The 25046-nt window shown below is 42.6% G+C and overlaps 1 protein-coding gene and 2 non-coding genes across 3 annotated transcripts in view; all 3 read left to right on the top strand.

Annotated features, from left to right (window-relative positions):
• The first annotated feature begins 305 nt into the window (after positions 1 to 305).
• On the top strand, positions 306 to 377 carry TRNAP-UGG. The gene has a single exon. It is a non-coding gene; the product is annotated as a tRNA-Pro (tRNA).
• Positions 378 to 14852: 14475 nt separating this feature from the next.
• CCDC136 (coiled-coil domain containing 136) overlaps positions 14853 to 25046 on the top strand; it is a 69710-nt gene continuing 59516 nt past the window's right edge. The window contains exon 1 of the mRNA XM_033959539.1: positions 14853 to 14961. Coding sequence (XP_033815430.1) covers positions 14952 to 14961 — 10 coding nt within the window. The 5' untranslated portion in view covers positions 14853 to 14951. The remainder of the gene's footprint in view (positions 14962 to 25046) is intronic.
• Positions 21788 to 21859, top strand: TRNAP-AGG. Its single transcript has one exon. It is a non-coding gene; the product is annotated as a tRNA-Pro (tRNA).

The following is a 25046-nucleotide window of genomic DNA, read 5'->3' as shown; positions in this document are numbered from 1 at the left end:
CTAGAACTTTTGGTTATGGCGGTATAAAAGAATAAAGTTATTATTATTCGAGTCTTGTATTTTGCCTACTGGCCCTGTGGTTTTATTTGATCTGGATGAGGCATTTGTTCAGCCTGATGTTGCAGGGTAGAGGATGCTGTCCTGTTCCAGTGATCAATTTTCCAATGACTTCTGAACAGCTTTTCACCTTGTTTGGCAACTGAAAGGGAGAACATCAGTTCTCTAACTACAGCGTGTTTCTTCTAAGCTGTGTAATTTGAGCTGGCAGCATGTCATGTATACGTTTTATGAAGACTAAACCAACTGGCTCGTTGGTCTAGGGGTATGATTCTCGCTTTGGGTGCGAGAGGTCCCGGGTTCAAATCCCGGACGAGCCCTCCTTTTGAAAAGTAGAATTTTTTTTTAAAAAAACCAACCTTTGCAACAAATAAATTGTAGGTACTACATTTTTATTGGCTTATCTTTGTAACAATTTTCCAAAAAGCAATATGCTCTTTTCCCAAAACATCATCATATCAGCTAAGAATGGAACATAATCATCCTTAAAGTTTACCATCTGGATTTTGCAGTCAGTGGCACAGGGGCTAATGCTTGGATTCCGCCCTGAAGTTCATTTCCCGGCAGCATTGCCAGCTACATGATGTGCCAGAAAGGTTTCTCTTGACATTTTGTACTTTGCACAGTGCAAAAGAAAATGCATTCCACGTCGGTACTCGCACAAGGCCAACCTTAGGGACAGGGTGACTTTGGCCCTGCCCCCACTGTAGCCACACCTCCTGGCTACAAGCCACAGTATTGCAACTATTATGTCAGTCCTTAGAATACCTTCTCTTATTGGGAAAACAGAACGAGGAGGATGCTGTACAACAGAACAGGAATACAAATTAGAAACAGAAATGTGTAAATAAAAATTGAATGAAAGCAATAAGGAGCCAGATTCTTCAGTCTTTCCTTATTTACACTGTACATACAAACACAAACACCACCTTCAAGTTTCAAGTTTATTTATTATTTGATTAATCGCCTATTTCAAATTCTAAGCGATGTACAAATTAGTAAAATAAATTGTCTAAAATATACATAAAATAGACCATATAATTAACAAGGGGATAAGTCACAAAACAAACTAATTAAGATAAGACAAGAATACAATAGGACAGGTGGGATAGAAATACAATCTTAGATAGGAAAGAATCAACAATTAAAGGTAAAACACAACAGGAATCGAAGGACAAATAAATAGGTAAAATAAAAGTAGACAAAAGAGCAATTAATGACTCTGCTGTCTTTATGGAGATCTGGCTTAATGAGTCCCACCACTTGGCTAAAATTCTATCAAACAGATCTGTATAGGAAGGATTAGACAGGTAGAAGAGAGGAGGTATGGAACTGAAATACCTGCTCTGTATAAACCTGAAATAATCACTAGTAATAAAACCCTAGAGCGCGCATGCGCTCTTGAAAATTCATGATTCCTGGCGCCGTGAAGTGTGCTTCTGTGGCAGTATTCTATTTCATACCTCACGGCGCATGCAGGGGCTGGAGGTGCGTGCGCGGTGGCTGAAGGCACGCGACTGTGCTCTCTCCAAACCTCCCGGCTCCAGCGGCGTAGGCAGCACCAGTGGCAGCAACCGAGTGGTGGACAGCAGCCCCTCTCCGGCCGTTGACCCTCCACAAACCTCCCGGCTCCAGCGGCGTAGGCAGCACTATTAATACGCTGCTTCGCGCCCTTCTACTGCCGATTTCCTCTGCCGCGTCTCTGATGACATCATCGGAGACAGACGCGGGAGAGGAAATCGGCAGTAGAAGGCCGCGAAGCAGCGTGTTTAAAAGTGCTGCCTATGTGGCTGGAGCCCGGAGGTTTGTCGGCGGTGGAAGGGTCAGGAGCAGGCCAGATTGAGCAGGACAACGGCAGTAAAAGAAGGGGGAGGGGCCGAACGGAGCAGGGAACGGTAAGGGAAGAGAAGGGAAAGGGGGGGGGTGGGGGAAAATGCTGCTACTGTTTCTGCACAGGAAAGGGGGGTTATAGGAGGGAAATGCTGTTGCTGATGCATAGGGAAGTGGGATGGAAATGCTGCTGCACAGGGAAATGGGGAGAAATGACAGACAGACAGTGGGAGGGAGGGAGACAGAAAGAAAGAAAGACACAGGGGCAGGGAGAGGGACAGAAAGACAGACAGAGAAAGGGGGTCAGAGAGAGAGATTCAGCGGGAGAGGGAAAGGGGGCTGCTTTGGGGGGAGGGGTGTGCTTGGGGCAAACAGCTTTGCTCTGGGGGGAAGACAGAAGGGGCCATGGAGAGACAGGGAGAGGGAAAGGGGGCTACTTGGGGAGGGGTGTGCTGGGGGGAGACAGAAGGGGCCATGGAGAGATTGGGAGAGGGAAAGGGGGCTACTTTGGGGGGAAGTGTGCTGGGGACAGACAGCTTTTCTCTGGGGGGGGAAGACAGAAGAGGGCCATGGAGAGACAGTTTGGGGGGAGGTGTGTGCTGGGGGCAGACAGCTTTGCTCAGGGGGAGGGGGAGACAGAAGGATACAGACAGCGGCCAAGGAGAGAGAGATAAAGAAACACAGACAGACAGACACATCTATTCTAGCACCCGTTAATGTAACGGGCTTAAAGACTAGTTTTCAATATATATTTAAAAAAATGAACCATAAAATTAATAATAAAATATGCATAGATACCTTTGGGCAAGTTTTGCAAAAGGCACTATATTGGAGCTGTACCATCAGTAGGTTCAAGGTCTTGAATTTGCTGATCTGATTTGTGTCCTACTATATAATCCCAGCTTTCTTTTCTATTCATCTCACCCACCACTTCCCTGTCCCCTGTACTCTGCCCCACATCTCCCCTTCTCTTCCCTTCCTTTACTACTCCAGGTATGGAGCATCCCCCCGTCCTTCCAGATGTCCAGCGTCTCCCTTACCCTTCTCAACGCCTCAACTAACATCTTTACTTTCTCTGCTCCTTACTGGGTCTATTTCCTCCCATCATCCCCAGGCTTTTCTCATGCTGACATGGCCCTATTTGGCTGGGCTGTTCTGAAGAATATATGGTATGGGCTCTGCAGCATCTTGTCCCCTCTTATGTAAGCATAGGATGCTGCAGGCCTTAAGTGAGCACAGTAGAGAATGTCACGGGGACAAATATTTCCTTGTCCCTGCCGGAACTCATTTTCCCGTCCTGTCCTGGAGAGTTCTGTTCCTGTCCTTGCCCCATTCTTGCAAGCTCCGTCCTCATCTGCACAAGTCTCAAACATTTTAAAATCATAAGTGCTTGAGGCATGTGCAGTTAAGGCAGAGCATACTGGAATGGAGCAGGGATGGTGACAAAACTCACGGGAATGGGAGAGGGAAAAATATGTCCCCGTGTAGCTTTATACACTGCACCACTCTAGAGATCAATATGTAGTAAAAGTGAGCCAAGTATAGGACAATCAAGCCATTGTGACATCACTGATGAGGTTGGCTCTTAGGCACTGGTGGAATGAGGCATTATGATGTCACAATACCAGCTCTGGCTATCAGAGACTGAAATGTTTCACATTATATATTCACTAGTCTTTAAGCCCGTTACATTAACGGGTGCTAGAATAGATGTGTGTGTCTGTCTTTCTTTCTCTCTCTCTGCTTTGCCACTTTCTGTCTGTTTGTCTTTCTTTCTCTCTCTCCTCGGCTGTCCACCACCACCCCTTGCCTGCTCCCCCTGTCCAGCAGTAGCCCTTGTCCCTTTCTTTTACCTCCCCCATGTCCAGCAGGACCCCTTGACTGCTCCCCCTGTCCAGCAGCAGCCCTTCTCCCTTCGTTTTACCTTCCCCCCTGTCCAGCAGCACCTCTTCCCTGCTCCCCCTGTCCAGCAGTAGGCTTACTCCCTTCCTGCTACCTCCCCCCCTGTCCAGCAGCACCCTTTCTGGCCCACCGGCATGAACCTCATATCCATCTCTCCCTCTCTTACTTCCTCTGTCCATATCTCTCCCTCCCCCTTAAGTCCCTTTCCTAAATCTCTCTCCCTCTCCCCATCTTGCCTCCTCCACATCCATTTCTCCCTTCCCCCCGCTTCCCTCATATCCATCTCTCCCTCTCTTACTTCCTCTTTCCATATCTCTCCCTTCCCACAGTCCCATATGCTCCTCCCTTCTATACCTAGCTATCTGCCAGCATGCTTGCACCCCTGCTGGCATCCACTCCTCCCCCCTCCTCCCTCCCGCCTGCTCATCCGCCCACCATGTATAACTTCATAGAAAAGCGCTGCGCCGCGCTGTTGCTGGCCTCGGCATCTTCTGTCCACTGCGGCCAGCCCTAGCGGAAACAGGAAGTTATCAGAGAGGGCGGGCCACAGTGGAGAGAAGACGGCGAGGCCAGCGGCAGCATGGTGCAGCGCTTTTCTAAGAAGCTAAATGCGGCGGGCGGATGAGCAGGCGAGAGGGAGGAGAGTGAGAAGTAGATGCGGCAGGCTCCTTTGAAGGGGAGCAGCAGCGGCGGTGGCAGCAATTTCTCTGGCGGTGAGCGAGGGCGGGAGGGGGGAGTCACCGGTGTGTTCGAAAATGGAATTTGGCACGGAAGGACACATCAGGCTGTCAGGGAACATGCTGTCCTAAGTGCGCATGCACGCTTAGGAGATTATTATAGAAGACTAGCTGATGACCCGGCGTTACACGGGTATTTAATTATAGCAATAACACTGTAAATGAATTCAAATAAAGATACTTTATAGTGGTGAATGAAATTATTTTTTTACAGCTTAATAAAAAGTACAATATTCAAATTATAATGTGAAATATTTGACAAAATGAATACAATACAACTAACGCAAAACGTGATTATAAACAACATTTTTAGTTTCACCTCCTGGAGCAAGAACATATAAATTCTTGGGTGAACCCACCCTTGAGCAAGCAACATAGAGTTGTGGGCCGAGAGACCCCCAGAACATATCACCCCAGGTAGTGAGGGATCGGCATACCAAGTTTCGTTCAAATCGGTCAAGCTGTTTTTGAATTACTGTGAGAATGGCAGCTTTTTACATTTTTTCCATTGACATGAATGGGTGAAATCTGATGTTCTGTTTGTAGATCCGCCCACGTGTGCAGGTGGGCCGCAAGACCCCCAGAACATATCACCCCAGGTAGTTGGAATTACTGTGAGAATGGCAGCTTTTTACATTTTTTCCATTGACATGAATGGGAGAAATCTGATTTTATGTTTGTAGCTCCGCCCACGTGTGCAGGTGGGCCGTGAGACCCCCAGAACATATCACCCCAGGTAGTGAGGGATCGGCATACCAAGTTTCGTTCAAATCGGTCAAGCCGTTTTTGCGTGATCGCGGCACATACACACACACACACATACACACATACATACCTCCGATTTTATATATATAGATTCAATTTTCTATACCATTCTCCCAGGGAAGCTCAGATTGGTTTACATGAATTTGTTCAAGTACTCAAACATTTTTTCCTGTCTGGTGGACTCACAATCTATCTAATGTACCTGTGACAATGGGGGGGGGGGGGGGAGGGGGATTAGGTGACTTGCCTAGGGTCACAAGGACCTGCACAGGGTTTGAACCCACAATCTCAGGATGCTGAGGCTATAGCTCACTATGCCATACTGATATGACTTCTTTATTCTGTTCTCCATAGCTACACAGTAACACATTGAAAAAACAAACAAAAAAAAATGGAGTGGAAAATATTTTTTCACTCAATATGTAGTTAAGCACTGGAATTTATTTCTGGAGCAAGTGGTAAAAGCAGTTAATGTACCGGTAAAAGAGTTTAAAAAAAAAGGTTTGCACAAATTTCTGGAGGAAAAGTCCATAAGTCATTAAGCATTAAGGTAGACTTGGGGAAAGTTAAAGCTTATCCTGGGGCTTAAGTAGCAGGAAATCTTACATTTTTGGGGTCTCTACCAGGTACGGGGACCTGGATTGGCCACTGCTGGAAACAGGATACTTTGACCTAGTAGAGGGGGGTGTGAAGATGATATGGATGGAGCTTTTCATAAATATTAGAGAATGACACGGTGACAAAATTCATCACCGTTCCCGTTCCCGCGGATAACCGCGGGAAACCATCTTCATGTCATTCTTTAAGGAGAGAGGGAAGAATCAGAGTATAATTGGGCACAACCACTGACCCGCAAGCTTTGCTTTGAAGAATGCTGGTGTAGAAGGACTGAGGTTGAAACAGACACTACAGAATGACAGTCTCTGGTATCCAGAGCAGATATTGTGATGTCATAATGCCTCATTCCACCAGTGCCTAAGAGCCAATCACATCAGTGATGTCACAATGGCTTCATTATCCTTGGCTCACATAAGAATCAGAGTATGAATGGCCACAACCACTGACTCGCAAGCTTTGCTTTGAAGAATGCCGGTGTAGAAGGACCGAGGTTGAAACAGACACTACAGAATGACAGTCTCTGGTATCCAGAGCAGATATTGTGATGTCATAATGCCTCATTCCACCAGTGCCTAAGAGCCAATCACATCAGTGATATCACAATGGCTTCATTATCCTTGGCTCACATAAGAATCAGAGTATGAATGGCCACAACCACTGACCCTCAAGCTTTGTTTTGAAGAATGCTGGTGTAGAAGGACTGAGGTTGAAATAGACACTAGAAAATGACATGGGATTATTTCCCGCGGTTATCCGCAGACGGGAACGGTGATGAATTTTGTCACCGTGTCATTCTCTTTTTTTTTTAAATTTCTTTATTCATTTTTTCATATTACAACAAGTGTATCAGAAAAATACATATAATCTTATAAACACACACTTGATTTTCCTTCATGAATACTTTAAGTACAATATATCATATTCATATTCATATTTTTATAATGTTTTAGATAATATGTAAATCATTTAATATGTATAACAAATATAAATAAAATAACCCCCCCCCCAAGCCCTCCCTTCCTATTTCAGAAAATCTAACCTAATACTTCAAAATGCATTAATTAATTCATTCTCTAATAAATATCCCTTTAGTCTGGAAAGATAATACAATAAAACAAAGAGTGATAATGAAATCATTTCATATTGAACAAATTCCTTGACTGTGTCCGGGGAGAGAGAATTTCTATTGGGTTTAGCACCCCCCCCCCCAATCATTTTCAAAAGTTGGCTTCATGCATCTAGTATCACTGTAGCAAAGGCAACATTTATTGCCACTTTCGCTTTCGATCCTACCCAGTTTGTCTAGTTATTCACACAACTGCCTTTTCCAGTTTTTAGCCATATGGTACCCCAGTATGTGATACTCTTTTAGGACCCCTGAGGAAGGAGCGTTTCTTCGAAACACGCACCGTGTCGGGTCCCAGTTCAACATTCTGCACCATATTCTAGATACAAACTGTTTTATGTTCATATCTATGTTTGTTGATTAAAGACTTGACATCTTGTACATCACTCCTGCAATTTTTTCTTTGTTCGTTGTTCGACATATCACTTGCTTCTTTACCAGTTGTTCTTAGGTGTCATCAACCTGTGCTCGAGTCCTAGTGACCTGATGAATTATGGATCTAAAAAGAAATCGGTTTTGTGCTAATCTGGAAAGGTCCTCCAGCATCATCCCCATTGTTGTTTTCAATGTGTCCAGCCATCTGGTTGCAGGTCGCCAACTTCGCCTGGTTCCTTCGATATTCCCAAACATGATGACCTTCTCCAGCGGTCTCCAGTAGGAGACCATATACATAAAAACCAGTAGCATATTGAATGATTCTTCCATTACGAGTAAGTGTACCATACTTTGCAACTAGAGAATGACACAGGGATGAAATTTTCTCTGTCCCTGCAGGAACTCATTTTCCTTCCCATCCCCATGAGTTCTTTTCCTGTCCCTACCCCATTCCTGCAAGCTCGGTCCTCAACTGCACAAGTCTAAAACACTTTAAAATCATATGTGTTTGAGGTTTGTGTGGTAAAGGCAGAGCTTACAGGAATGGAGCAGGGACAAAACTCACCGGGATGGGAAGGGGAAATTGAATTCCTGCAGGGACGGGTACAAATTTGTCTCCATATCATTCTCTAATTGCAACCTCTTGAAGTAAAAGGCTGCTTTGTTTACCTCATTGGAATAACTACAAGACGGCATTGTATCTTCCAAAACAGACAATATTCGATTATTGTTAGTATAAAAACTTACAGTATTACAGCAGTAGAGACATATCAGAAAAATGTATTGTCAGTTCAGAATATGCAATGGAGAGAAGAACTTGCACCCATATGCTTAGCAGGGGGCTAGCAGATCCCCGTAGCATAAGTAAGTGAATCTCTCTGGCTTTATCTAGAATGCACGTGTTTTTTATACAGAGAAATTCTTCCTTTGTTCCAAAAAGTACATCCCCGAATTCTGGTTATGTAATTCCCTATTGGTACATAAAATAATGTATACCTAACTCCTCCTCTCAGTCCACGCCTCTCTCACCTCCACTCCCCCTCCCCAGTAGGGGGGGCCTTGCAGAAACAGAGAACTCTTGGTGAACTTTCTTTCTCCAGCGCTGAGATCACTTTATCACTTTGTAGATGCTAATTAGTGGTTTTACAATTCTGTGCATCTTCGGGATAGTGTCCTTGTATGCTGAAAGTTGGCAAAGATGACCTTTCAACAATCCAGCTGCTTGGTTCCCATAACTTGGTTCAGCATCTGTATGTCCAGGTTATCCATGTCACTCTAAATAAGCTATACAGTTCAGTCACTAGGTTTTGATGAGGGTACAGATAGGGATGCTCCTTGAGAGGAGGTCTTGATGGTGCATAAAGAGTTAGCGTGTTCTTTTTCTGTAGGGTTACCAGATGTCCAGGAAAACCCAGACATGTCCAATTTTTAGAGGACTGTGTGGGTGCCTGGAAGGATTTCCAAAACACGGCAATTTGTCTGGGTTTTGGAAGTCCCCAACTTCAGGGCTGTGTCTGCAGGGCGTCTGCACGTGTGCGGATGTCGATGTGATGATGTCATATGCATGTGCATGTCATCATCGGGCCGACGTCCACGCATGTGCAGATGGAGTCCTGAGCTTGGAAAGCCTTGTGTGGAGGCAGGGTGGGGGCACAACGGGGTAGAGCTGGAGGTAGAATGGGGCATGAATGGGGGCAGAATGGGGGCGGGGCCAGATGTCCTCTTTTTTGATTAGGAAATCTGGCAACCCTAATTATTCTGGCCCATTTTGTCTGAGGACCATTGGGGAGCATGATTTACTCACCTTTTCTAAATTCAGGAAAGGGTAGTAGGTCCCTGCTTAAGAGCATTTGCAATCTAGGTTGTACCGGAGGTAATAGCAGATGAAGCAACCTGTCCAAGGAAGAGGTCTGCATGGGAACGGGAATCCTCCCCTAACCCACAGGACTCCCACGGGGACCCCCCTCTGGCCCACGGGACTCCCACGGGGACCCCCCTCTAGCCAACAGGACTCCCACGGGGATGGAAGGCTTTGGAAGCAGGGTTTGTCCATATAATGTAATGGATACGTCAGCCTTAGTAAAAGAGGGGGTTTATAAGTTAATTACCTGAACAGAAAACAAAAAATGGGTTCCACCAAAGAGATTCCACAAGGAAAACAGCAAAAGAAACTGTGGAGTTGATGATCCTGTCAGAAGTAATTGCTGCTTTTTGTGGGGACGGGCAGGGATGGAGGTAATTCCTTGCGGGGATGGGTGGGGACAGAGCGTATCCTGGCGGGGACGGGTGGGGATGGAGAGGATCCTGGTGGGGACGGTCGGGGATGGGTGGGATTTCTGTCCCCATGCAACTCTCTAGTCCAAGGTCAGAAAAAGTGATTGAGAGGAGCAGGATTTGAACCCAGGCCCTTATCTGCCATCTATTTCTATGTTTCTATGATATGCTACCCACTAAGAGGCTGATGTGCAAAACTAATGCCAGCATTACAAAAAGCTGTTAGTGCCTGATTTGCATACATGCTATTGTGTGCCGAACGGTCAAAGGGCTCGAGTCTGAGTGCTGACGTATGCAATAAACTGCCGCAACTTGTACTGAAATACATTTAAATGGAGGCTAATGAGTAGGGTTACCAAACGTCTGAGAAAACCCGGACATGTCCTCTTTACAGAGGACTGGGGTTTTGGATGGACTTTCCAAAACCTGGCAGTTTGTCCGGGTTTTGGAAAGCCCCGACGAGCTCCGGTCGCATCCGGAGGGCATCCGAGCATGCACGGATGGCGCCACACACATCCGCGCAGGCTCCAGGCCCTCCAGATGCAGCCGGAGGTTCAGAACACGTTTTAACAGCATTTCTGTACCAAGACAAGGAGCCAGCAGAATGGCAATTGTAAAAGCCCATTTCTAAATTGTCTAATTTATAAACAATTTTTATTGAAAGAATCAAGTAAGAAATATAATAAGATATTATAAAACTACATTCATTACAATAAAAATCATAATAATAATATTTCATACATATTTATATCATTCTTTCAAATTAAATTTCCATATGAACTAATCCAATCTTATCTACACCCCCCCTTAATTCCATCCCCTACCCCCTACCTTTCCCCCCAAATGAAATCCCCCACCCTGGATGAAAGTTGACAAAAAAAAATCTGGAATATAATTAGATAACCTAATTTTCATCATAAATCATTAAGCACCAAACGAATGCAACTCCTGGGACAAAACAAAGAGCCAACAATGACCTACTTGTGACTATGGGCTCCTTGTATCAAGCCGCGCTAGCGGGGTTAACGCACGTGACGTTTCATCACGCGTTAACCCCCCACGCTGGCCTAAAATCTACCGCCTGCGGTATCGGCTAGCGGTTTAGCAAGCGGTGTTACGTGTGTTAAACCGCTAGCGCGGCTTGATAAAAGGAGCCCTATGTATTTGCATCTACGACCCAACTTGTACTGATCTATCAATACTAGCAACTATATTGAATGTCCATGTCAAACTGTCCATTGTAACTTCCTGGGTAACCGACCCAGCCTCTTATAATGCAATAGGTAAAGGCAGAATAGAACACCTGATTAACATAACATAATTTAATTTTTTTTTTTTTTTTTTTTAATTTTTATTTATGCAATTTTATAAAATTCCAAGCATAAACATCTTGTACAGAAAAGTATGATCAAGACATCTCTGTTAAAATTGGTTTTCAAATCTGAAAAATAATTCACTCAAATTATAATAGGAAAAGAAAATACAGCTTCCCTGATCACACACAAGTCCTCTAAATTAAACTAGATCCAAAATTTAAAGAGTATCTTAATTAAATGCAAACAAATATAAAGAAGCACTTTAACTACTACTAATAACGAGAACTAATTTCCAATAGGAGCTGTTGTTACTTCATTCTCAAGGCGTTTCATTGAGATAAATCTTATCAAATGAGAAGGATCTACAAATACATATTTCAATGAACCATATCTAATAACACATTTACATGGGTATCTTAAAAAGAAAAACCCCCCAATTTGAGTCACTCCAGGCTTCAAATTTAGGAATTCTCTTCTTCTTTTTTGAGTCTCTCTTGAGACATCTGGAAAAATTTGAATATGGAGACCCAGGAAATCCTTGGATCTATTCTTGAAGTAAAGATTCAGGATCCAGTCCTTGTCTGGAGCCAAAGCCACAGTCAGCAGAAAAGTGGCTGGCGTAGCCACTTCTCTGTCCGATTGTTCCAATATAGCGGAAATATCCAATGGATGTTCCTGAGGTCCTTCATCTTTTTCTTTTTGAAGAGTTTGTGCTTTAACAGGAAGATAATAAGCCCTTGTAAGGGGAGGTAGAGAATTTTCAGGTATCTTGAGAATCTCTATAAAATATCGCTTTATCATATCTCGAGGGGAAACTGATAAAATCTTAGGAAAATTTACAATCCGCAGGTTATTAGCCCGAGTATTGTTCTCCAAAGCTTCTAATTTCCTCCTCATGATTATATTATCTTTAACCAATAGGTCTTGATTTTGTTTAACAGTTATTAGTTCTTTATTGGTTTCCTGCTTTAATAAAGATACATCTTGTTTTAAGGTATTAATTTCTTCTTTCTGAACTTTTATTTCTGTGTCCAAGTTTTTTATTTGAGGATTTAAAGTGTTCCCCAAATTAACTACCAAGTCCCAAAGAGCTTCTAATGTGACTTGTGGGGGTTTTACCACTGAAAATGATTGTAGTTGTGTAATTAGAGTCTGTTCTTGAATCTGATTTACCTCCGTGAAGCCTTGTCCTCCTCCAGCACTTGGTGTCCCATTCAACGAGCCCTCCTGCATGCTTGCCTCTCGAGAGGAGTGAACTTCCTGACCGGATACACTCGACTCTCGCAGTGAGCTGGCTGCCTGTGGTTGTGGCTGGTGGGGTGGCGTCCGTTCGTCAGGGCTCAGAGAGATGTCGGGCCCTAGGGAACTCGTCGCTGCGATACTCTCCAGCGGCGTTCCCAGCGGTGGTGTCCCTGGCGATCCTGGTTCCCGTTGCAATCGCCGTAGAAATTCATCAATTGTAGCCGACGGGGGTACTGAGCGTCGGGAGGTAGCACCAGCACTTTTCCCCCTCCTTTTCGGCATTTCTTATCGCAGGTAAGAGCAAGATTCCAGGCGTCTGAGCAGCAGTTAATAAGTTGCGGCCATCTTGGATCATTAGGCGCCTCAACATAATTTAATTTAATCTAATTTAATTCTTATATACCGCTAATAACTGTGAGGTTTCTAATCGGTTTACAAAAATGATGCATTAAAGATACAATAAATAAAAACTAAATAAATAAGATAGGTACTTGGAAATTCCCTAACTGTCCCAAAGGCTCACAATCTAACTAAAGTACCTGAAGAAACAGTATGAAAAATAAAAAGACAGAGGTAGAGATAGAGATAGAAATGAAATATTCCAACAAGTAATGAATAAATAATTTAAAGATAGAATTAAAATAATAATTAAAGTAAACAAAATAAGCGATGTAATTGGGAGGTTCGAGGTTCGCCTAAAAAAACTCATCTTTTTATGGACGTTTGGGATCCTTATATTCAGAATCTTTCACCCAAAATACGAAGTTTGGTTATCAATGATTTATTATGAAAATTAGGTTTACTAATTACATTCCAGTTATTTATTTTAATTCTTTATTTTTGTCAACTTTCATCCAGGGGGAGGGATTTCATTTAGGGGAAGATAGTGGGTAGGGGATGGAATTAAGGGGGTGTAGATAAGATTGAATTAATTCATATGGAAATTAAATTTGAAAGAATGATTTAAATTCGTATGAAAAAATATTATTGTGATTCTTATTGTATTGAATGTATTTTTGTATTATCCTATTGTACTGATTATTTGGTTCTTTCAATAAAAATTGTTATAAATAAAGTAAACAAAATAGAGATAAAAATAAGCATAGAGAGAAACAGAAACGGGGGCGCTAGCGTGCCGCGTGAGTAATGGCCGCTTGAACGCGACGCTCCGGCACGAGTTCACAGAAAGAATCAAAAACAGCGCACTCAGCCACATTAATTAAATTTGATTGCTCACCGGCATAACAGCGAGAGATATGGCTTCAGGGAAGACTGGAAAGCGCCGGAGTTTGGAGCCGGTTTCCCCCTCAAAACCGCCGCTAAAAATAGACGACATCACCGCGGCCTCTCTGCTGGAGGAGCTGCGTGCCCTACGCTCCCTAATGGCGGACAATAAGACTGTGACAGACGAGATTCTCGTCGAAATTTCAACGTTCAAATCAGAAATCGCTGACTTAAACACTCGGATGGACACAGCTGAGACAAAAATTGCAGTTAATGCAGAAAATATTAAAACCATCCAGCGCCAGATAAAGCGCATTTCCCAGCTAGAGAATGATCTGGAAGATTATGGAAACAGATCTCGTCGAAGCAATTTTCGTATATTAGGATTACCGGAGGCACGGGAGGGAAGAGATATGATAAAATTTCTGGAAGAAATGCTCCCTAAACTGCTATCATTGAACTTTAAACAGGCATTTGAAATAGAGAGAGCACATCGTATTCCCACTCAGCAGCCAGTGCAACCTGATAAATACCCAAGACCAGTGATTGTGAAGTTACTTAGATACACGCAAGTGCTTGAAATTATGCAACAAGCTAAATTGCAGGCTCCTATAAAATTTGAAAGTCATACTCTCCTGTTTGTACCAGATCTCTGCAAGCAAACTGCCAAATCAAGGAAAAAACTGTTGGAGTATCGTCCTAAACTGAAACAACTGGGAGCCAAATTTGGGATGCTTTATCCAGCAAAAATGAGAGTTACTTTAAATAACTGCACTAAGGATTTCACAAGACCGGATGAATTGGCAGAATATCTTGAAAAATTGTCACCGAGCAGTATTGATAACACTTGATGAGTATATTACACTTTTTACACTGTTTATATATGCAGCTGCTCAGAAATTGAATATTGATAACTTTACATCACCTTACTTTGCATCTCTATGATATCTTAATTAAATGTGGTTGACCGTGTTGTTATTATAAATTTGCTGTTTTACTTGGCCGGGGATTGCGTTTGAGCTCTTGCCACGTGCTCACTATCCCGTGTTTAACTGCCATCCATGTTTAATGAGTTGTTGCTCTGTTTTCTTTTCTGTACTTATTTTACCATGAAGTTAGATGACAATGCATATGCTATTACTTACATGTCTGAAAAGTATTGTATGCTGTATGATGCTATTCTCAATAGGAGATTTCATTACTCACAAGAATAATGCCTCTTCACTGTTTAACACTTAACGTCAAAGGTCTCAATAACCCAATAAAGAAGAAAAAGATATTTAACTATATCTCTAAACATCAAGCTGATATTGTATGTTTACAGGAATCACACCTAACAGAATCGGAGGCCAAAAAATGCTCTCTACCCTGGGCTTTTCCGGTATTATACTCTCCTGCAATGGGGAAAAAGAATGGTGTGCTGCTGTTCATCAGGAAAAGGCAAGACATTAATATTCAATCTCATGTCACAGACTCACAAGGAAGATGGATAAAGGTATGCTTAGAAATAGCTGACACAAAGCTAATGTTGCTCAATGTATATGGTCCCAATGTAGATGATAACAATTTTTTTAAAGATATTGCTGAGATATTAAATGATAACAGAGACAGACATTGCATAATTGGAGGAGACTTTAATGTTATACAAGATCCATTGAAAGATAGAAAATCTACTATTTCTTACAAAAAATCCAAAAACTGGTATGCCCTTCATGATATTATTTCTCAATTCAAATTAGTAGACGCTTGGAGAATTACTCATCTGGACGATACTGATTATACATTCTATTCGACACCGCATAATTCGTACTCCAGACTGGATTATTTCCTGATTAGTCAATCCTTAGTGCGATTTGTTAAGTCCTCCATTATAAATGAAATTAGTGTGTCAGATCATGCCATGGTTCAATTGCAGTTGAATGCTTTTGGGAAAAATAACCTATCAGGTCAGTGGAGACTTAATAATTCCTTATTACAAGAGGAGGATTTTATACAACACATTAGATCTGCAATCAATGAATACTTCACTAATAACTCTCCTTCTGACACCAGGTGGCCCTTTATTTGGGACGCATTCAAAGCCTTTGTAAGAGGTATGATTATATCATATGCCTCTGCAAAAAAAAAAGCAGTACTACATGAACTACTTGATACTGAAGCTGAAATCAAAACACTGGAGAGAGAACATTGTGCTGATCCCACTAATCTTACAAAGTTGGGACAGTTAAGGGCTAAACGGTTTTCGTACAACGTCTCCCTGAGCAGGGTTTCTGCTAATCAAATCTATTCACAACATGCTGCTTATTATGCGACCACCAACAAATGTGGACACAACCTTGCCAACTATTTAAAAGGCAAAAGAGACAAAACAAATATCACTGCTCTTCAAACTGATGATAACGTCCTACTGACTGATCCTGTGGATATTCTATCAACTTTTCAAAATTTCTACAGTAAGCTTTACACGTCAGAACTGGAGTCTGAAGGTGAAATTGAGGAATATTTAGTTAACCTACCACATAATACTACGAACGAAGTGGATAATTTGAACTTAAGTGAACCTATCTCTGCTTCAGAACTGAGTGGAGTGATCGAGTCCATGGCGAAATCTAAAACCCCGGGTCCGGATGGATTAACGAATGAATTTTATCTTGTTTTTCAGGAACAACTGATCCCTCATATGATTGATTACTTCAACTATCTCATAGATACACATGATATCACTGGATCATTTACGGAAGCCACTATCATAGTCCTTCCTAAACCGAATAAAGATCCTCTGAAAGTTACTAACTATAGACCACTATCAATGATTAACTCTGATGCAAAAATATATGCCAAATTGCTGGCTACTAGACTTCAATTAGTACTACCTAACGTTATTAATATGGATCAAAATGGCTTCATGTCTAATAGATTTTCAAGTGATAATACCCGCACTTTTCTCAATGTCATCGTCAAAGCAAATGAAATAGATGTTTCCATGGCTGCTGTAAGTCTGGATGCGGAAAAGGCATTTGATAGGATAGAATGGCCTTATTTATTTCGTGTCCTTGATTGGTTTGGTTTTCCTTCCCAATTTATTAACATGATCCGTGTTCTATATTTCTCTCCTCTCACTAGAATATATATTAATGGATTATTCTCAACTTCATTTAATCCAAAAAGAGGAACGCGACAGGGGTGCCCTTTATCCCCGCTTTTGTTTAATTTAGCTTTAGAACCTTTACTTATAAACTTAAGGGCTGCTTCTAATATCAAAGGCATCAGTATCGGCTCAACGGAAATCAAAGTATCTGCATACGCAGATGATGTTCTTTTATACATTACTGTGGACTCTATCACTCCTGCTTTACAAGTAATAGATTGCTTTTCATTAATATCTGGTTACAAACTAAATCTTACCAAAACTGAAGTAATGGCTTTGAACGCTCCAGAGGCGTGCACAACAATTCAAAATCTGGGACTAAAATGGGCTGGAAGAAAACTAAAATACCTGGGCGTTATGTTTGCCCCAACTGTTGATGAAATAATTCAACTCAATACAGATCATTTACTGGACACTATCACCAAAATGACGTCCCGTTGGTCACCTCTCAGGTTATCTTGGTGGGGGAGACTTGAAACTATAAAAATGATGATATCACCAGTGATAAATTATACTTTGAGTATGATACCGGTCTATTTAAAAAAACCCACCTACAAAATGATTGAATCTCTACTTACCAAATTTTTGTGGAATAATGCTACTCCACGCATCAGTCTACAAAAGCTAAAAAGGGACAAGCTTGATGGTGGAGTTCGTTTCCCCAGCTTTCATGACTACCACACAGCCATGTTACTCAAACAGGGTTCTCAATGGATCTTAGAACCTACTGATGGAGATTTACCAGCCTGGATCATTTTGGAAACTGAGAAAGATACCAAGGAGAATATTTTTCATTCCACGTTTACGCAAAAGGTCACTGACACTCTAAGGGACCCTATATCTTCCACTAAATCTGCACTCAAGAACCTGGATACACTGCTAAAAACAAAATATAGTGATACAACACATATTTATCTTTGGAATAATCCTAAAATCACCATTCAGAACAAAACAATAAATTGGGCCTCTTGGAAAAGAGCTGGCATTGCGTTTATAGCACATCTATATTGTGATAGTTCATGGATTCCCTTTGAAACTTTATGTAAACAATATTCCTTAACACATACACAACATTACAGATGGTTACAATTACGACATGCTATTGCTGCGGGTTATGAGTTAAATACTCTTACACAAAACACACCTTCTATTTTGAAATTATATGAACTGATGCAACTCAAACGTAAGGGTCATACAGCTGCATGGTATGCATTACTTATTAATCTTAAGTTCAATAATGCTTTAGGGTTATGTGATGTTTGGGCACAAGATACTGGTGTAGCTATACAGACGAAAACATGGTCGAACATATGGAAAGATACTTTTACAACGCTTCACTCTGCATCTATTATTCAGTCTACTTATTTTCTGATGCATCGGGCCTTTTGGACACCCTGTAAATTGGCTAAGTTACCTAATTCGGATGTCACTTGCTGTTGGTCTTGCAAATCTGATCCTGGTAAATTAGACCACATGATCTTTTCATGTCCTGCCATACATACCTTCTGGTTGAGAATATGGAAAACTATAGCTGAAGTATTAGATATCAATGAACAGATAACCATTGCAGTTGTGATATATGGTGCTTATGGTCTAAAGGATATTCTCACAGGTACAAAGGCTAAATTACTTAAAAGCTTAATCATGATTGCATTAAAGCTTATATTCACGAATTGGAAAAATCCAGATACACTAACATATGCATTATGGTGGCATAATGTTTGCCTAATAATGAGATATGAACGTAGCTTTGCTATTAAACATGATGGTGTCACTAGATATGATGATGTATGGCACCCACTGTCGGAATACTGTGACAATATGCTCAAACATACATGAACTTGATATGTATTTGAAATGATATTTTTGTGATGTATACTATGTAAGAACTTTGTAAAATCCAGAATTCTAGTATTTGATTGTCATCTCCTGTTCCTTCTTGTTCTTTAATTTTATTTTTATTATGCTTTAGAATGGCTCATTATATTACATAGACTCTGACAAATATCTGTAATATTGTTTATTATTAAAACTAATAAAAAAACATTGAACTTAAAAAAAAAAAAAACAGAAACACACTCCAAAAAAGCATCAAGATCTTTGACTTGCAATTATTATGATCATTTAACACCGGATCTTAAATGCCTTTCCGGAATACATCATATCCCTATCCCTCTCCATACCCACCTCCATCTCCACCCCAATTCACTTCAACCACCATTCCCATTCTATTCTTTAACTGCCGTCAACCCCAGTTCCAATGGCTATCATCTGGGTCCCGAGTTTCCTCCAAGAACAGGCAACATCTCTGGCAAGGTAATCTCCACCGCTGCCGCACATGATGCGAGATCCTCAGAGGTAGACCCTTCGGAATGGGGGAGGAGTGAAGATGGTGTCGGGTACCCTGCTGGAACGGGCTGCCGAACCGACTGTTGGTCTGAGCGTCGGACTGCCGCTCTTCTCTGTCGGCTCTCCCCTGCTGGAACATAATGAGGTGCTGATGATAGGTAGCAGGGAATAGGAGGCAGGAAATGACAGTGCTACAGCATGAGAAAAGGAGATGAAAGTTGAAAAACGCTGAAATGTGAGTGGACAGGGACAGAAAAGAAAAAAGGAGGGAAAAAACTAAAAAAGGAACGATCATTATATCAGTGTGGTGAAGGAATGAAACAAGACAGGAGAGATGAGAAAAAAATCCAAATGGATAGCAGACACTGGAAGGAGAATTAGCAGAAGATACAGAAATGCAGAAGAGAAACTGGGACCAACGTGATGGAAAAACCCCAAAATGTCCAGACAGGAAAGGTAGGCAATGAGGTATTTCATTTTGGAATTTATTAGCTGGAATATGTTAGCTTTGTATTTATTCAGTAGCATAGCCAGACAGGGGTGGGAGTAGGTCCAGGGACCCAATGCACTTGTATGCCTAGGGCTCATCCAAGGATTAATCCTGCCCTGTATGTAGGGTAGTTTTATAAGAAGTCTTTTACAAACAAATTCTACTGTATGTGTAAAAATCCCCATAAAGTTTAGAAAAGCAAATGGTTTGTTTAAACATTGGGAACACTTCTGAGATACTAGTGCAAAATAATATATTTGTTTGAATATAAGGTGCCAAGAATATCTTTGATTTTAGAAAAAAATGTTGGCTAACTCTTTATCTGACTTCTTGGTCTAGGGCAGGGGTAGGCAATTCCGGTCCTCCAGAGCCAGAGCCAGGTCAGGTTTTCAGGATATCCACAATAAATATGCATGAGATAGATTTGCATCTCAAGGAGGCAGTGCATGCAAATCCATCTCATACATATTCATTGTGGATATTCTGAAAACCTGACCTGGTTTCAGCTCTCGAGGACCGGAATTGCCTACCCCTGGTCTAGGGAACTGATTTTTGCTTAGGGGTGTATAAAGTCCCAGGTTCAAAGGCTGAACAAGCCCTCCTTTTGATAACTTTGTCTCCATATAATCCCTTTCTCAAGGTTTTTGAATTTACAGTTTTTGATACTCCTCTGATCAGATTTATGAAAGTATTCTTACAGAAAGTCCCTTTAACCTTGACGAAGCATCCAAGAGAGCACCTAGACTAGAGTATCACCTCTAGCTGTGTCCTTGTTCACAGTTACACCCCTCCCCCCGATCCAGCAGGGGAGAATACTTTAAATATATATTTTTTATTTCTCTTGAAACTTATTTTTTTATCTCTATTTTTTATTTATTTTACTTATTTATTTTTAATTCTATCTATAAATTTATTTATTCATTATTTGGTGAAATATTCATTTCTATCTCTATCTCTGTCTTTATATTTTATCTTTATTTTTCATAAATTGTCTCTTCAGGTACTTTAGTTAGATTGTGAGCCTTTGGGACAGTTAGGGAATTTCCAAGTACCTATCTTATTTATTTTTATTTATCGTATCTTTTAATGCATTCATTTTTGTAAACCGCTTAGAAACCTCACGGTTATTAGCGGTATATAAGAATTAAAGATGAATAAACGAGAGAGTAATAGTAAAATAATTTTACCAAAAAACTCATAGTAGCAATTGGAAAAAGATTCTTCAGACTTTCAAATAATAAAAGAATAAGAGGGCATTCAGAAAAGTTGAAAGGGGACAGATTTAAAACGAATGCTAGGAAGTTCTTCTTTACCCAACGTGTGGTGGACACCTGGAATGCACTTCCAGATGGCGTAATAGGGCAGAGTACGGTACTGGGGTTCAAGAAAGGATTGGACAATTTCCTGCTGGAAAAGGGGATAGAGGGATATAGATAGAGGATTACTGCACAGGTCCTAGGCCTGTTGGGCCGCCGCGTGAGCGGACTGCTGGGCACGATGGACCTCAGGTCTGACCCAGCAGAGGCATTGCTTATGTTCTTATGTTCTTATTTAAATTAAATTAAATTTGTCTAGTGATATGATTCTTACTTGAGATGCAGGCAACCCCGGTCTCACATCTCTATCAACATTGGTTCAAGGGCTGATTTTCTTTGTATGTTGTCATCCTGGTCAATGAAGTCATTCCAGATGAAATATATATTTTTTAATTTATTCAATTTTCTATACCGTTGTCCCAGGAGAGCTCAGAACGGTTTACATGAGTTTATTCAGGTACTCAAGCATTGTTCCTTGTCTGTCCTAGCAGGCTCACAATCTATCCAATGCGCCTGGGGCAATGGGGGGATTAAGTGACTTGCCCAAGGTCACAAGGAGAAGCATGGGTTTGAACCATGCCATGCCCATCACAGCGTCAACTGAATATTTTGGCCAAGTGGCATTCAAGATCCCCAGCTAGAGTTTTAGACAGGATTCAAAATATGCCAGACATAGTATGTACAAGACTGGTTTTAGCTACTTTCATAGAAATATTTACCAAGATTCAGATCTAGTAATTGTTAAACGGTGCAAGTGGAAAGACAGAAGGAAAGTTTTTCTGATTTTGCAGAAATCAGTTGTGTTCAAAGGGGCTTTCTGTGAGCTGTAACAGGGATAAAACAGCTCTAGAAAAGCAAGTAATGCAGGCAAGCCCTGGAAGCACTTTCCTGTAAGTTCTGCTTACATTGACTAGAGGGCAGTACAATATAATTCAGTATTTTAGCTTTCCTGCTGATGTGGCAGGCAAGACAACATCTGTATTTTCAGATAATCTTTTCCAAGCTCTTTCACACAGCTGGCTCGTTGGTCTAGGGGTATGATTCTCGCTTAGGGTGCGAGAGGTCCCGGGTTCAAATCCCGGACGAGCCCCGTATGTTTTTTTTGAAACACCATTCATTTCTGGGAACTTTCTTCTAGACTGAGGTTAAACAGTGTTGTGAAAAGTTTGATGTCCAGAGGAATATAATGGGAAAGGTTGCTCAAGCTGAATGAATCTGAACTTGGGAACAGTCAAGTATGGTCACTGCTTCACCTGGCATCACCTCACAAAAACATTTCACCCTTATGATCCGCTTTCATAGAAACTGATGGGTAAATGGCCATATGGTGTATCAAGTTTGCTAGTCTATCCCTTTCCCTTCACAGGCTCTCAATAGTGTGTCTGTCCCTTCTAGCTCTGTGCATGAAACTTCTCTTTGTGCACCCTCAGTCCCTTCACTTTTATTTCTCAAGTGGTCTTTCTGCAGTCATAAGAATAGCCTTACTGGGTCAGCCCAATGGTCCATCAAGCCCAGTAGCCCGTTCTCACGGTGGCTAATCCAGGTCACTAGTACATGGCCAAAACCCAAGGAGTAGCAACATTCCATACAGAATCCCAAAGAATAGCAAGATTCCGGAATCCCAAAGAGTAGCAACATTCCATGCAGAATCCCCAAAGAGTAGTAAGATTCTAGAATCCCCAAAGAGTAGCAAGATTCTAGAACTCCAAATAGTAGCAAAATTCCATTATCTAAGAGGAAGCAAGATTCCGGAACCCCAAATAGTAACAAGATTCTAGAAGCCCAAAGAGTAGCAACATTCCATGCTACCGATCCAGGGCAAGCAGTGGCTTCCCCCGTGTCTTTCTCAATAACAGACCCACTTCCATGTTAAAATCCAGCCTCTTCTTGGGTTTACTGCTATTCAGGATAGGAACTGCTGTTCTGAGCAGGTTATCCCATTAGCTTCTAGGCCAATGTGGTTGTTTTGGGGTTGTAATTGCCGTTCCAAGCAGTCACCCCCCAAATGTTCTTGGAAGAATAACACAGTCATTCCACTGCTGTTTAGGCTGCTGTTAAACCACTGCCTTGTACAAGCTACCATTGTGCTCCATCACCTGTTGACGAGGAGTCGTGTCAGGTTAATTTCTCTAATGCAAACTACAGGGAATTCCTGTCTCCGAAACACTGAAAGCTTTCTAATCACTTCCTCCCAACTAAGTGAGAGTGGGGTGGTCAATCACCTTCTTCCCTCTCCTTCACATCCAGATCACACAAACTAATCTAATGGAGACGATTCGTGTAAAGTTTCAGGAATGAGGGATACATAGAGTTTATGAAGCAGCAACTTCCAAATAGAGAGTTGCACGGGGACAGAAATCCCAGCCGTCCCTGCCAGGATTCTCTCCGTCCCCACCTGTCCCCGTCAGGATCCTCTCCGTCCCCACCCGTCCCCGCCAGGATTCTCTCCGTCCCCACCCGTACCTGTCAGGATTCTCTCAGTCCCCACCCGTCCCCGTCAGGATCCTTTCTGTCCCCACCCATCCCCGTCAGGATCCTCTCCGTCCCCACCCGTCCCCGCTAGGAATTACCTCCATCCCCGCCCGTCCCCATAAAAAGCAGCAATTACTTCTAACAGGATCATCAATTCCACAGTTTCTTTTGCTGTTTTCCTTGTGGAATCTCTTTGGTGGAACCCTTTTTTGTTTTCTGTTCAGGTAATTCACTTATAAACCCCCTCTTTTACTAAGGCTGACGTATCCATTACATTATATGGACGAACCCTGCTTCCAAAGCCTTCCATCCCCTTGGGAGTCCCATGGGCCAGAGGGGGGGTCCTCGTGGGTGTCCTGTGGGTTAGGGGGGATTCCCGCAGGACCCCCGTGGGACCCGTGAAATTCCCGTGATCCCCGTTCCCGTGCAGACCTTTACTTCCAAATCAATAAATGAAACCAAGAAGTGTCCGATTAAAGGTTCCTCTCATCTGGCTTTCTTATTTTTGGGGCTCCAAGTTTGGATCCCCCAGCTAACTCTAAGGGCTCCTTTTATGGTAGTGGCTTCAGCGTGCGTGACTTTTCATCATGTGCTAACCCCCATGCTAGCCAAAAAACTACCACCTGCTCAAGAGGAGGCGGTAGCGGCTAGCGCGGCCAGTGGTTTAGCGCGTGTTAAACCACTACCGCGGCTTCGTAACATGAGCACTAAATGTAAATATGTGTATTTGAACAGGTAATAGGTGAAAACAGTCAAATAATAATAATACTAATATATTTATTTATATACTGCGATTTACAATAAGAGGTAAGAATTGTAAAAACACAACAAATTTAACTGAATACACTTCTAGACATCTGCATTAGAGGTCTGCCCGGGAACGGGGATCGCCCGGGAATCCGCCCCTAACCCACGGGACTCCCATGGGGACCCCCCTCTAACCAATGGGACTCCCACGGGGATGGAAGGCTTTGGAAGAAGGGTTAGTCCATATAATATAATGGACACGTCAGCCTTAGTAAAAGAGGGGGTTTATAAGTGAATTACCTGAACAGAAAACAAAAAAGGGTTCCACCAAAGAGATTCCACAAGGAAAACAGCAAAAGAAACTGTGGAATTGATGATCCTGTCAGAAGTAATTGCTGCTCTTTATGGGGACGGGCAGGGATGGAGGTAATTCCTTGCGGGGATGGGTGGGGACGGAGAGAATCCTGGCGGGGACGGGTGGGGACGGAGAGAATCCTGACGGGGATGGGTGGGGACGGAGAGAATCCTGGCGGGGACGGGTGGGGACGGAGAGAATCCTGACGGGGACGGGTGGGGATGGAAAAGATCCTAGCGGGGATGGGTGGGGACAGAGAGGATCCTGACAGGGACGGGTGGGGATGGAGAGGATCCTGGCGGGGACAGGTGGGAACAGAGAGGATCCTGATGGGGATGGGTGGTGACGGAGAGAATCCTGGCGGGGTCGGGTGGGGATGGAGATTATCCTGACGGGGACGGGTGGGTATGGAGAGAATCCTGGCGGGGATGGGTGGGAATGGAGAGGATCCTGATGGGGACGGGTGGGGATGGAGAGAATCCTGGCGGGGACAGGTGGGGACGGAGAGGATCCTGACGGAGATGGGTGGGAACGGAGAGAATCCTGGTGGGGACGGGTGGGGAAGGAGAGGATCCTGACGGGGATGGGTGGGGATGGAGAGGATCCTGACCGGGACGGGTGGGGATGGAGAGAATCCTGGCAGGGACAGGTAGGGACGGAGAGGATCCTGACAGGGATGGGTGGGGACAGAGAGGATCCTGAT

Source organism: Geotrypetes seraphini, chromosome 9, assembly GCF_902459505.1.
Source record: "Geotrypetes seraphini chromosome 9, aGeoSer1.1, whole genome shotgun sequence".
NCBI lineage: Eukaryota > Metazoa > Chordata > Amphibia > Gymnophiona > Dermophiidae > Geotrypetes > Geotrypetes seraphini.
The sequence above is the reverse complement of the archived record's forward strand: the minus strand, read 5'-3'. Positions and strand labels throughout refer to the sequence as shown.